Genomic DNA, 12,637 nt, shown 5'->3' on the forward strand with positions numbered 1-12,637 from the left:
GAGAAAGAGCGCGAGAAAGAGAGAGAAAGAGAGAAAGACAGAGAAAGAGAGAGAGAGCGTGTGCTGCGCGTGTCTAACCTTCCCCAGCTGCTTGAGGAAGATGAGATGTCTCTCTTCAAACAGAGCGGGCTCCTGGTTCTCAAAAGTCCCTGGGAACCCAAACCCTCTGGTCCTGTTGGGCACCATGTCACTCTCCACCAGCAACTCATAGTCTGGGACAGGAGACAGGACGGAATACAATCAATCCACGAGACCTTCCGTAAATCAACTAAACAACAATAATAATATGCTACCCAAAATGACCCATCGCCTATATTCAGTATAAGTAGTCCACTCGAGAATCGAAACCACAACCCTAATGTTGCCAGCACCATGGTTCAACACGCTGAGCCATTGGAACATCATCAGGTTTTAGTAAAATGACTAGAATGACATCTTTGTCTGTCGGCAGATCAGTAGAAAGATGAGGGCTACTGACCAGGAGTGAAGAGGCTGTTGAGGTCTCTGATGACAGCTCTGAAGGAAGGTCTGTTGGAGGGCTCATAGTCCATACAGCTGTTGATGAGATTGGCCAGCTCTGTCCACTTCAGAGCAGGCAGCTGGTGGCGGTCCTCATAGAACAGGCATTTCTACAGAGGGAGATAATAAAAATCAGAGCGAGTACACAATGTTGGCATTATATAAGTATCCACGATGTCCCTTCTCCTTGCACACAACAGTTTTATGTGGAGGCAAAAATAAACCTCTTTTCACTTGGTTTATCTGTGATTTCAGATCAAAAGTAGGTTTTGTGTATTGTTTAGAACAGGTATTTCTAGCAAGGAAAATACATTGAAGACATGAGTGCCAAAACATGTTGGTTTCAATAATAGATTTGATTCATTATACACATTTTTAGAAGACCACAAACTATGGCCCTCAAAACATAACACAACAGAGGAACGAAACCCTACACAGCTCAAAAGCTTTTAATTTCCTGCCTTTTATTTGACTTCCTGCTTGTGAACTACCTTGATATTTGGGTGTAATTTACAGTGTGCTATACAAACAACGCTACAGAAACAGGAGATAGGCTCCTGCCCTTCTGGCTCAGACATGGCTTTCAAACTAAATGAACTATTTATTATTGCTGTGATTAATATGAATTGCCCAACAACAACACCTCCCCCAGTCTTTACCTTGGAGCAGTCCAGTGTGCCGAGTGGTTTGTCTCCTCCACTACAGATCTCCCACAGGGTTGTGCCGAAGGCCCACTTATCCGTGGCCAGAGTCAGGTGTCTAGGCACCTCTATACACTCTGGAGGCACCCAGGGGATACGCTCCACCAAGACTAGAGGTTATAAAGAAGAAGGAGGAGGATGAGTTTCCCTGTGACAACGGACTATACAGTAGTCAGCTTTACCCTACCGTTCTTCAGGTGAGGGTTGAAAATAAAACCTGAGCGAGAAGAACTGCATAAGTTCAGGGATATTTTTGTTTCTTTCGTTTTTTTATAATTGCCACTGCAATAGCCACAGAAATAGCCGACATTACTTAAAAGAAAAGCGCTTTGAGAAATGCCTGGAGTTTCTACCTTTGCATGCTTTCTGCATGGTTACCCCTTTTTTGTTTTATTTCCTAGTATCTCCTCTTGGTGGAGGAGAGCGGAGGGGTGGCGAAGAGAGGAGTGTCCTCTAACGACGCAGTATTTGTTTCCTTTGTAATATTTTATACGTGGTGAATACCTTGCATCAACACCGTCTGAGGAAGACTTGTTTGGTTCTAAATGCCCTGTAAAATTGCACTGTAAAGAACATGCATAAGTTCAGTAAAAGTATCATTTCTTAGTAATAACTGATACAAGAGCTGGTGCCCACCATCTTTGGGCAGGACAGTGATGCTGATTCCAGGGTCACTCAGTTTGATGAAGGGAGGGTTCCCAGTCTTCTTGTCCTCCTCTCGGATCAACAGGACGTTCTTGGCACACACATTTCCATGGATCAGGTTCTTATCCTCCTGTTACACACAGAATATGACAGACTGCAAATAAAAGTAATACCATTACGGTGCCCCACACACAGCTGATTGAAATTGTCAACTAATCATCAAGCTTCACAGTGGACTGTGGGTCAGATTCAAACCCATGTCAACTCTGGTATGGGTGTTGTAGGCAGCGGCACTGACTGCTAGACCACCCAGGTCACATAGCGGACACTTTGAGCCGAAGCGATTTACAGTGATTGCATACATTTTGTGTGTGTGTGTGAACCCTGGAGGTTCTTCTAGGAGATGATGATAAGGGTCTTACTAGGTCATTGTTTCCACCTATGTGGTGTATGTGGCAATGAAACTTCTTAAATGTGTTACTGTATAACTGATTGGATTGGTGTTACCAGGTAATGCATAGCCCAGGCTAGCTGCTTGGCAACCTCTAGCTTCCATGTGATGTTTACAGAGCTCTTATTCTTCTTCAGGTATGTATCCAGGGAGCCAAGCTTCACATACTCCTGCACCATCATGTCTGAAAAGCAACGGATTATAATTCAACAATCACAGCTGTACTACCGCAGCACATTACAGTGATATGTGCCAAATTGTACAAAAAGGGGATTTCAAACTGCCATAGAACTCCATATTGCCGTGACGAGGGCAAGCCATTTCCAAGCTTCTAATGGTTAATAAGGACTGTTGGGTAAAAGCATCCAATCTCCATCTCTATCTACCCACAGGGATGCTGGCCCATGTTGACTCCAATGCTTTCCAAAAGTTGTGTCAAGTTGGTTGGATGTCCTTTGGATGTTGGACCATTAACACACATGGGAAACTGTTGATCGTGAAAAACCTAGCAGCGTTAAACTTCTGGACTCAAACCGGTGCGCCTGGTACCTACTACCATACACCATTCAAAGGCCCATTCACCCTCTGAATCGCACACATACACAATCCACGTCTCAAAATGTCGCAAGGCATAAAACGCCTTCTTTAGCCTGTCTCCTCCCCTTCATCTATACTGATTGAAGTGGAGTTAACAAGTGACATCAATAAGGATATCGATTTCACCTGGTCGGTCGATGTCATGGAAAGAGCGTGTTCTTAATGTTTTGTACAGTCTTGGCCAAAAGTTTTGAGAATGACAAATATTAATTTTCACAAAGTTTGCTGCCTCAATGTCTTTAGATATTTTTGTCAGATGTTACTATGGAATACTGAAGTATAATTACAAGCATTTCATAAGTGTCAAAGGCTTTAATTGACAATTACATGAAGTTGATGCAAAGAGACAATATTTGCAGTGTTGACCCTTCTTTTTCAAGACCTCTGCAATCCACCCTGGTATGCAGTCAATTAACTTCTGGGACACATCCTGACTTACGGCAGCCCATTCTTGCATAATCAATGCTTGGAGTTTGTCAGAATTTGTGGGTTTTTGTTTGTCCACCCGCCTCTTGAGGATTGACCACAAGTTCTCAGTGGGATTAAGGTCTGGGAAGTTTCCTGTTTTGTTCCCCAACCCACTTAGTTATCATCATATCATAAAGCTTTTTTCCAAAGAATATTTTCCACTTTGTGGGCTCAGCAACATTGTTCACCCTAAAAAAAAGCAGTCCTTTCTCCCCGTCGGGGAATTGAACCCCGGTCTCCCGCATGACAGGCGGGGATACTCACCACTATACTAATGAGGAGCAGGTGTGTTGGACCTTTGAAAAAACGTGGAGCATTGGTACTAACCCTAAGTTTGGAGTGTCGGGCTTAAACCCTTCTAACAAAAATATCTGTAGAGACTGAATGGTTGGAGCTAGGAACTTCTATGACCCCTCTATGGAAAGCTGAGACTCTCACGAACACGTACATGTAGTCGATTCTGCCCTATACTGCTCACAAGCCACACAATACTAGTTAGAAGGTGAGGCGTTTGTGGGAAATCCCAGGACATTGTCACAAATGCCAAACTCAAGACAGTTGTCGCTGACAAGTTGGTTACTCTTTCCCATTTAACAACTAAAGCCTTGCACAAAGTGTCGAAATGACATGAATGGTTGGAGCTAGGAACTTCTATGACCCCTCTATGGAAAGCTGAGACTCTCACGAACACGTACATGTAGTCGATTCTGCCCTATACCGCTCACAAGCCACACAATACTAGTTAGAAGGTGAGGCGTTTGTGGGAAATCCCAGGACATTGTCACAAATGCCAAACTCAAGACAGTTGTCGCTGACAAGTTGGTTACTCTTTCCCATTTAACAACTAAAGCCTTGCACAAAGTGTCGAAATGACATGAATGGTTGGAGCTAGGAACTTCTATGACCCCTCTATGGAAAGCTGAGACTCTCACGAACACGTACATGTAGTCGATTCTGCCCTATACCGCTCACAAGCCACACAATACTAGTTAGAAGGTGAGGCGTTTGTGGGAAATCCCAGGACATTGTCACAAATGCCAAACTCAAGACAGTTGTCGCTGACAAGTTGGTTACTCTTTCCCATTTAACAACTAAAGCCTTGCACAAAGTGTCGAAATGACATGAATGGTTGGTGCTAGGAACTTCTATGACCCCTCTATGGAAAGCTGAGACTCTCACGAACACGTACATGTAGTCGATTCTGCCCTATACCGCTCACAAGCCACACAATACTAGTTAGAAGGTGAGGCGTTTGTGGGAAATCCCAGGACATTGTCACAAATGCCAAACTCAAGACAGTTGTCGCTGACAAGTTGGTTACTCTTTCCCATTTAACAACTAAAGCCTTGCACAAAGTGTCGAAATGACATGAATGGTTGGTGCTAGGAACTTCTATGACCCCTCTATGGAAAGCTGAGACTCTCACGAACACGTACATGTAGTCGATTCTGCCCTATACCGCTCACAAGCCACACAATACTAGTTAGAAGGTGAGGCGTTTGTGGGAAATCCCAGGACATTGTCACAAATGCCAAACTCAAGACAGTTGTCGCTGACAAGTTGGTTACTCTTTCCCATTTAACAACTAAAGCCTTGCACAAAGTGTCGAAATGACATGAATGGTTGGTGCTAGGAACTTCTATGACCCCTCTATGGAAAGCTGAGACTCTCACTGAACACGTACATGTTCGATTCTGCCCTATACTGCTCACAAGCCACACAATACTAGTTAGAAGGTGAGGCGTTTGTGGGAAATCCCAGGACATTGTCACAAATGCCAAACTCAAGACAGTTGTGGACCTTTGAAAAAACGTGGAGCATTGGTTACTTTCCCATTTAACAACTAAAGCCTTGCTAACAAGTTGGTTACTCTTGGAAAGCTGAGACTCTCACGAACACGTACATGTAGTCGATTCTGCCCTATACTGCTCACAAGCCACACAATACTAGTTAGAAGGTGAGGCGTTTGTGGGAAATCCCAGGACATTGTCACAAATGCCAAACTCAAGACAGTTGTCGCTGACAAGTTGGTTACTCTTTCCCATTTAACAACTAAAGCCTTGCACAAAGTGTTGAAATGACATGAATGGTTGGTGCTAGGAACTTCTATGACCCCTCTATGGAAAGCTGAGACTCTCACGAACACGTACATGTAGTCGATTCTGCCCTATACCGCTCACAAGCCACACAATACTAGTTAGAAGGTGAGGCGTTTGTGGGAAATCCCAGGACATTGTCACAAATGCCAAACTCAAGACAGTTGTCGCTGACAAGTTGGTTACTCTTTCCCATTTAACAACTAAAGCCTTGCACAAAGTGTCGAAATGACATGAATGGTTGGTGCTAGGAACTTCTATGACCCCTCTATGGAAAGCTGAGACTCTCACGAACACGTACATGTAGTCGATTCTGCCGATTCTGCCCTATACCGCTCACAAGCCACACAATACTAGTTAGAAGGTGAGGCGTTTGTGGGAAATCCCAGGACATTGTCACAAATGCCAAACTCAAGACAGTTGTCGCTGACAAGTTGGTTACTCTTTCCCATTTAACAACTAAAGCCTTGCACAAAGTGTCGAAATGACATGTTCAAAACTTCTTGCATTGGCCGGGAATCGAACCCGGGCCTCCCGCGTGGCAGGCGAGAATTCTACCACTGAACAACCAATGCCTTGGAAACCTGAGTTAACCCCAAAGGCTGGCAATCGTATCATAAAGCTTTTTTCCAAAGAATATTTTCCACTTTGTGGGCTCAGCAACATTGTTCACCCTAAAAAAAAGCAGTCCTTTCTCCCGTCGGGGAATTGAACCCCGGTCTCCCGCGTGACAGGCGGGGATACTCACCACTATACTAACGAGGAGCAGGTGTGTTGGACCTTTGAAAAAACGTGGAGCATTGGTACTAACCCTAAGTTTGGAGTGTCGGGCTTAAATCCTTCTAACAAAAATATCTGTAGAGACTGAATGGTTGGAGCTAGGAACTTCTATGACCCCTCTATGGAAAGCTGAGACTCTCACGAACACGTACATGTAGTCGATTCTGCCCTATACTGCTCACAAGCCACACAATACTAGTTAGAAGGTGAGGCGTTTGTGGGAAATCCCAGGACATTGTCACAAATGCCAAACTCAAGACAGTTGTCGCTGACAAGTTGGTTACTCTTTCCCATTTAACAACTAAAGCCTTGCACAAAGTGTCGAAATGACATGAATGGTTGGTGCTAGGAACTTCTATGACCCCTCTATGGAAAGCTGAGACTCTCACGAACACGTACATGTAGTCGATTCTGCCCTATACTAGTTAGAAGGTGAGGCTCACAAGCCACACAATACTAGTTAGAAGGTGAGGCGTTTGTGGGAAATCCCAGGACATTGTCACAAATGCCAAACTCAAGACAGTTGTCGCTGACAAGTTGGTTACTCTTTCCCATTTAACAACTAAAGCCTTGCACAAAGTGTCTGAAATGACATGAATGGTTGGTGCTAGGAACTTCTATGACCCCTCTATGGAAAGCTGAGACTCTCACGAACACGTACATGTAGTCGATTCTGCCCTATACCGCTCACAAGCCACACAATACTAGTTAGAAGGTGAGGCGTTTGTGGGAAATCCCAGGACATTGTCACAAATGCCAAACTCAAGACAGTTGTCGCTGACAAGTTGGTTACTCTTTCCCATTTAACAACTAAAGCCTTGCACAAAGTGTCGAAATGACATGAATGGTTGGTGCTAGGAACTTCTATGACCCCTCTATGGAAAGCTGAGACTCTCACGAACACGTACATGTAGTCGATTCTGCCTATACCGCTCACAAGCCACACAATACTAGTTAGAAGGTGAGGCGTTTGTGGGAAATCCCAGGACATTGTCACAAATGCCAAACTCAAGACAGTTGTCGCTGACAAGTTGGTTACTCTTTCCCATTTAACAACTAAAGCCTTGCACAAAGTGTCGAAATTACATGTTCAAAACTTCTTGCATTGGCCGGGAATCGAACCCGGGCCTCCCGCGTGGCAGGCGAGAATTCTACCACTGAACAACCAATGCCTTGGAAACCTGAGTTAACCCCAAAGGCTGGCAATCGTATCATAAAGCTTTTTTCCAAAGAATATTTTCCACTTTGTGGGCTCAGCAACATTGTTCACCCTAAAAAAAAGCAGTCCTTTCTCCCCGTCGGGGAATTGAACCCCGGTCTCCCGCGTGACAGGCGGGGATACTCACCACTATACTAACGAGGAGCAGGTGTGTTGGACCTTTGAAAAAACGTGGAGCATTGGTACTAACCCTAAGTTTGGAGTGCGGGCTTAAATCCTTCTAACAAAAATATCTGTAGAGACTGAATGGTTGGAGCTAGGAACTTCTATGACCCCTCTATGGAAAGCTGAGACTCTCACGAACACGTACATGTAGTCGATTCTGCCCTATACTGCTCACAAGCCACACAATACTAGTTAGAAGGTGAGGCGTTTGTGGGAAATCCCAGGACATTGTCACAAATGCCAAACTCAAGACAGTTGTCGCTGACAAGTTGGTTACTCTTTCCCATTTAACAACTAAAGCCTTGCACAAAGTGTCGAAATGACATGAATGGTTGGTGCTAGGAACTTCTATGACCCCTCTATGGAAAGCTGAGACTCTCACGAACACGTACATGTAGTCGATTCTGCCCTATACCGCTCACAAGCCACACAATACTAGTTAGAAGGTGAGGCGTTTGTGGGAAATCCCAGGACATTGTCACAAATGCCAAACTCAAGACAGTTGTCGCTGACAAGTTGGTTACTCTTTCCCATTTAACACTAAAGCCTTGCACAAAGTGTCGAAATGACATGAATGGTTGGTGCTAGGAACTTCTATGACCCCTCTATGGAAAGCTGAGACTCTCACGAACACGTACATGTAGTCGATTCTGCCCTATACCGCTCACAAGCCACACAATACTAGTTAGAAGGTGAGGCGTTTGTGGGAAATCCCAGGACATTGTCACAAATGCCAAACTCAAGACAGTTGTCGCTGACAAGTTGGTTACTCTTTCCCATTTAACAACTAAAGCCTTGCACAAAGTGTCGAAATTACATGTTCAAAACTTCTTGCATTGGCCGGGAATCGAACCCGGGCCTCCCGCGTGGCAGGCGAGAATTCTACCACTGAACAACCAATGCCTTGGAAACCTGAGTTAACCCCAAAGGCTGGCAATCGTATCATAAAGCTTTTTTCCAAAGAATATTTTCCACTTTGTGGGCTCAGCAACATTGTTCACCCTAAAAAAAAGCAGTCCTTTCTCCCCGTCGGGGAATTGAACCCCGGTCTCCCGCGTGACAGGCGGGGATACTCACCACTATACTAACGAGGAGCAGGTGTGTTGGACCTTTGAAAAAACGTGGAGCATTGGTACTAACCCTAAGTTTGGAGTGTCGGGCTTAAATCCTTCTAACAAAAATATCTGTAGAGACTGAATGGTTGGAGCTAGGAACTTCTATGACCCCTCTATGGAAAGCTGAGACTCTCACGAACACGTACATGTAGTCGATTCTGCCCTATACTGCTCACAAGCCACACAATACTAGTTAGAAGGTGAGGCGTTTGTGGGAAATCCCAGGACATTGTCACAAATGCCAAACTCAAGACAGTTGTCGCTGACAAGTTGGTTACTCTTTCCCATTTAACAACTAAAGCCTTGCACAAAGTGTCGAAATGACATGAATGGTTGGTGCTAGGAACTTCTATGACCCCTCTATGGAAAGCTGAGACTCTCACGAACACGTACATGTAGTCGATTCTGCCCTATACCGCTCACAAGCCACACAATACTAGTTAGAAGGTGAGGCGTTTGTGGGAAATCCCAGGACATTGTCACAAATGCCAAACTCAAGACAGTTGTCGCTGACAAGTTGGTTACTCTTTCCCATTTAACAACTAAAGCCTTGCACAAAGTGTCGAAATGACATGAATGGTTGGTGCTAGGAACTTCTATGACCCCTCTATGGAAAGCTGAGACTCTCACGAACACGTACATGTAGTCGATTCTGCCCTATACCGCTCACAAGCCACACAATACTAGTTAGAAGGTGAGGCGTTTGTGGGAAATCCCAGGACATTGTCACAAATGCCAAACTCAAGACAGTTGTCGCTGACAAGTTGGTTACTCTTTCCCATTTAACAACTAAAGCCTTGCACAAAGTGTCGAAATGACATGAATGGTTGGTGCTAGGAACTTCTATGACCCCCTCTATGGAAAGCTGAGACTCTCACGAACACGTACATGTAGTCGATTCTGCCCTATACCGCTCACAAGCCAAGCCACACAATACTAGTTAGAAGGTGAGGCGTTTGTGGGAAATCCCAGGACATTGTCACAAATGCCAAACTCAAGACAGTTGTCGCTGACAAGTTGGTTACTCTTTCCCATTTAACAACTAAAGCCTTGCACAAAGTGTCGAAATTACATGTTCAAAACTTCTTGCATTGGCCGGGAATCGAACCCGGGCCTCCCGCGTGGCAGGCGAGAATTCTACCACTGAACAACCAATGCCTTGGAAACCTGAGTTAACCCCAAAGGCTGGCAATCGTATCATAAAGCTTTTTTCCAAAGAATATTTTCCACTTTGTGGGCTCAGCAACATTGTTCACCCTAAAAAAAAGCAGTCCTTTCTCCCCGTCGGGGAATTGAACCCCGGTCTCCCGCGTGACAGGCGGGGATACTCACCACTATACTAACGAGGAGCAGGTGTGTTGGACCTTTGAAAAAACGTGGAGCATTGGTACTAACCCTAAGTTTGGAGTGTCGGGCTTAAATCCTTCTAACAAAAATATCTGTAGAGACTGAATGGTTGGAGCTAGGAACTTCTATGACCCCTCTATGGAAAGCTGAGACTCTCACGAACACGTACATGTAGTCGATTCTGCCCTATACTGCTCACAAGCCACACAATACTAGTTAGAAGGTGAGGCGTTTGTGGGAAATCCCAGGACATTGTCACAAATGCCAAACTCAAGACAGTTGTCGCTGACAAGTTGGTTACTCTTTCCCATTTAACAACTAAAGCCTTGCACAAAGTGTCGAAATGACATGAATGGTTGGTGCTAGGAACTTCTATGACCCCTCTATGGAAAGCTGAGACTCTCACGAACACGTACATGTAGTCGATTCTGCCCTATACCGCTCACAAGCCACACAATACTAGTTAGAAGGTGAGGCGTTTGTGGGAAATCCCAGGACATTGTCACAAATGCCAAACTCAAGACAGTTGTCGCTGACAAGTTGGTTACTCTTTCCCATTTAACAACTAAAGCCTTGCACAAAGTGTCGAAATGACATGAATGGTTGGTGCTAGGAACTTCTATGACCCCTCTATGGAAAGCTGAGACTCTCACGAACACGTACATGTAGTCGATTCTGCCCTATACCGCTCACAAGCCACACAATACTAGTTAGAAGGTGAGGCGTTTGTGGGAAATCCCAGGACATTGTCACAAATGCCAAACTCAAGACAGTTGCGCTGACAAGTTGGAAACTCTTTGATTTAACAACCAAAGCCTTGCATCAAAGTGTCGAAATGACATGAATGGTTTTTTCCAAAGAATATTTTCCACTTTGTGGGCTCAGCAACATTGTTCACCCTAAAAAAAAGCAGTCCCTCCCCTCGGGGAATGGAAAAGATACTCACCACTATACTGAGGAGCAGGTGTGTTGGACCTTTGAAAAAACGTGGAGCATTGGTACTAACACGTAACCCTAAGTTCGACAAGCCAGCCACACAATACTAGTTAGAAGGTGAGGCGTTTGTGGGAAATCCCAGGACATTGTCACAAATGCCAAACTCAAGACAGTTGTCGCTGACAAGTTGGTTACTCTTTCCCATTTAACAACTAAAGCCTTGCACAAAGTGTCGAATGACATGAATGGTTGGAGCTAGGAACTTCTATGACCCCTCTATGGAAAGCTGAGACTCTCACGAACACGTACATGTAGTCGATTCTGCCCTATACCGCTCACAAGCCACACAATACTAGTTAGAAGGTGAGGCGTTTGTGGGAAATCCCAGGACATTGTCACAAATGCCAAACTCAAGACAGTTGTCGCTGACAAGTTGGTTACTCTTTCCCATTTAACAACTAAAGCCTTGCACAAAGTGTCGAAATGACATGAATGGTTGGTGCTAGGAACTTCTATGACCCCTCTATGGAAAGCTGAGACTCTCACGAACACGTACATGTAGTCGATTCTGCCCTATACCGCTCACAAGCCACACAATACTAGTTAGAAGGTGAGGCGTTTGTGGGAAATCCCAGGACATTGTCACAAATGCCAAACTCAAGACAGTTGTCGCTGACAAGTTGGTTACTCTTTCCCATTTAACAACTAAAGCCTTGCACAAAGTGTCGGGCTTAAATCCTTCTAACAAAAATGTAATGACATGAATGGTTGGAGCTAGGAACTTCTATGACCCCTCTATGGAAAGCTGAGACTCTCACGAACACGTACATGTAGTCGATTCTGCCCTATACCGCTCACAAGCCACACAATACTAGTTAGAAGGTGAGGCGTTTGTGGGAAATCCCAGGACATTGTCACAAATGCCAAACTCAAGACAGTTGTCGCTGACAAGTTGGTTACTCTTTCCCATTTAACAACTAAAGCCTTGCACAAAGTGTCGAAATGACATGAATGGTTGGTGCTAGGAACTTCTATGACCCCTCTATGGAAAGCTGAGACTCTCACGAACACGTACATGTAGTCGATTCTGCCCTATACCGCTCACAAGCCACACAATACTAGTTAGAAGGTGAGGCGTTTGTGGGAAATCCCAGGACATTGTCACAAATGCCAAACTCAAGACAGTTGTCGCTGACAAGTTGGTTACTCTTTCCCATTTAACAACTAAAGCCTTGCACAAAGTGTCGAAATGACATGAATGGTTGGAGCTAGGAACTTCTATGACCCCTCTATGGAAAGCTGAGACTCTCACGAACACGTACATGTAGTCGATTCTGCCCTATACTGCTCACAAGCCACACAATACTAGTTAGAAGGTGAGGCGTTTGTGGGAAATCCCAGGACATTGTCACAAATGCCAAACTCAAGACAGTTGTCGCTGACAAGTTGGTTACTCTTTCCCATTTAACAACTAAAGCCTTGCACAAAGTGTCGAAATGACATGAATGGTTGGAGCTAGGAACTTCTATGACCCCTCTATGGAAAGCTGAGACTCTCACGAACACGTACATGTAGTCGATTCTGCCCTATACCGCTCA

At 44.7% G+C, this 12,637-nt stretch overlaps 1 protein-coding gene and 9 non-coding genes across 10 annotated transcripts in view; all 10 read right to left on the reverse strand.

Annotated features, from left to right (window-relative positions):
* LOC124048569 (tyrosine-protein kinase JAK2-like) overlaps positions 1 to 2,627 on the reverse strand; it is a 6,721-nt gene extending 4,094 nt beyond the window's left edge. Inside the window, 5 exon segments of the mRNA XM_046369491.1 lie at positions 79 to 212; positions 479 to 629; positions 1,179 to 1,330; positions 1,857 to 1,995; positions 2,373 to 2,627. Of these exon segments, the coding sequence (XP_046225447.1) occupies positions 79 to 212; positions 479 to 629; positions 1,179 to 1,330; positions 1,857 to 1,995; positions 2,373 to 2,498 (702 nt within the window). The 5' untranslated portion in view covers positions 2,499 to 2,627.
* Positions 2,628 to 3,590: 963 nt separating this feature from the next.
* On the reverse strand, positions 3,591 to 3,662 carry trnad-guc. Its single transcript has one exon. It is a non-coding gene; the product is annotated as a tRNA-Asp (tRNA).
* A 2,319-nt stretch (positions 3,663 to 5,981) lies between these two features.
* trnag-gcc lies at positions 5,982 to 6,052 on the reverse strand. Its single transcript has one exon. It is a non-coding gene; the product is annotated as a tRNA-Gly (tRNA).
* Positions 6,053 to 6,169: 117 nt separating this feature from the next.
* trnad-guc lies at positions 6,170 to 6,242 on the reverse strand. The gene has a single exon. It is a non-coding gene; the product is annotated as a tRNA-Asp (tRNA).
* A 1,116-nt stretch (positions 6,243 to 7,358) lies between these two features.
* trnag-gcc lies at positions 7,359 to 7,429 on the reverse strand. The gene has a single exon. It is a non-coding gene; the product is annotated as a tRNA-Gly (tRNA).
* Positions 7,430 to 7,548: 119 nt separating this feature from the next.
* Positions 7,549 to 7,620, reverse strand: trnad-guc. Its single transcript has one exon. It is a non-coding gene; the product is annotated as a tRNA-Asp (tRNA).
* An 853-nt stretch (positions 7,621 to 8,473) lies between these two features.
* On the reverse strand, positions 8,474 to 8,544 carry trnag-gcc. The gene has a single exon. It is a non-coding gene; the product is annotated as a tRNA-Gly (tRNA).
* Positions 8,545 to 8,663: 119 nt separating this feature from the next.
* Positions 8,664 to 8,735, reverse strand: trnad-guc. The gene has a single exon. It is a non-coding gene; the product is annotated as a tRNA-Asp (tRNA).
* A 1,108-nt stretch (positions 8,736 to 9,843) lies between these two features.
* On the reverse strand, positions 9,844 to 9,914 carry trnag-gcc. The gene has a single exon. It is a non-coding gene; the product is annotated as a tRNA-Gly (tRNA).
* Positions 9,915 to 10,033: 119 nt separating this feature from the next.
* On the reverse strand, positions 10,034 to 10,105 carry trnad-guc. Its single transcript has one exon. It is a non-coding gene; the product is annotated as a tRNA-Asp (tRNA).
* Between the last annotated feature and the right edge of the window lie 2,532 nt (positions 10,106 to 12,637).

This window comes from Oncorhynchus gorbuscha, linkage group LG11, assembly GCF_021184085.1.
Source record: "Oncorhynchus gorbuscha isolate QuinsamMale2020 ecotype Even-year linkage group LG11, OgorEven_v1.0, whole genome shotgun sequence".
Taxonomy (NCBI): domain Eukaryota; kingdom Metazoa; phylum Chordata; class Actinopteri; order Salmoniformes; family Salmonidae; genus Oncorhynchus; species Oncorhynchus gorbuscha.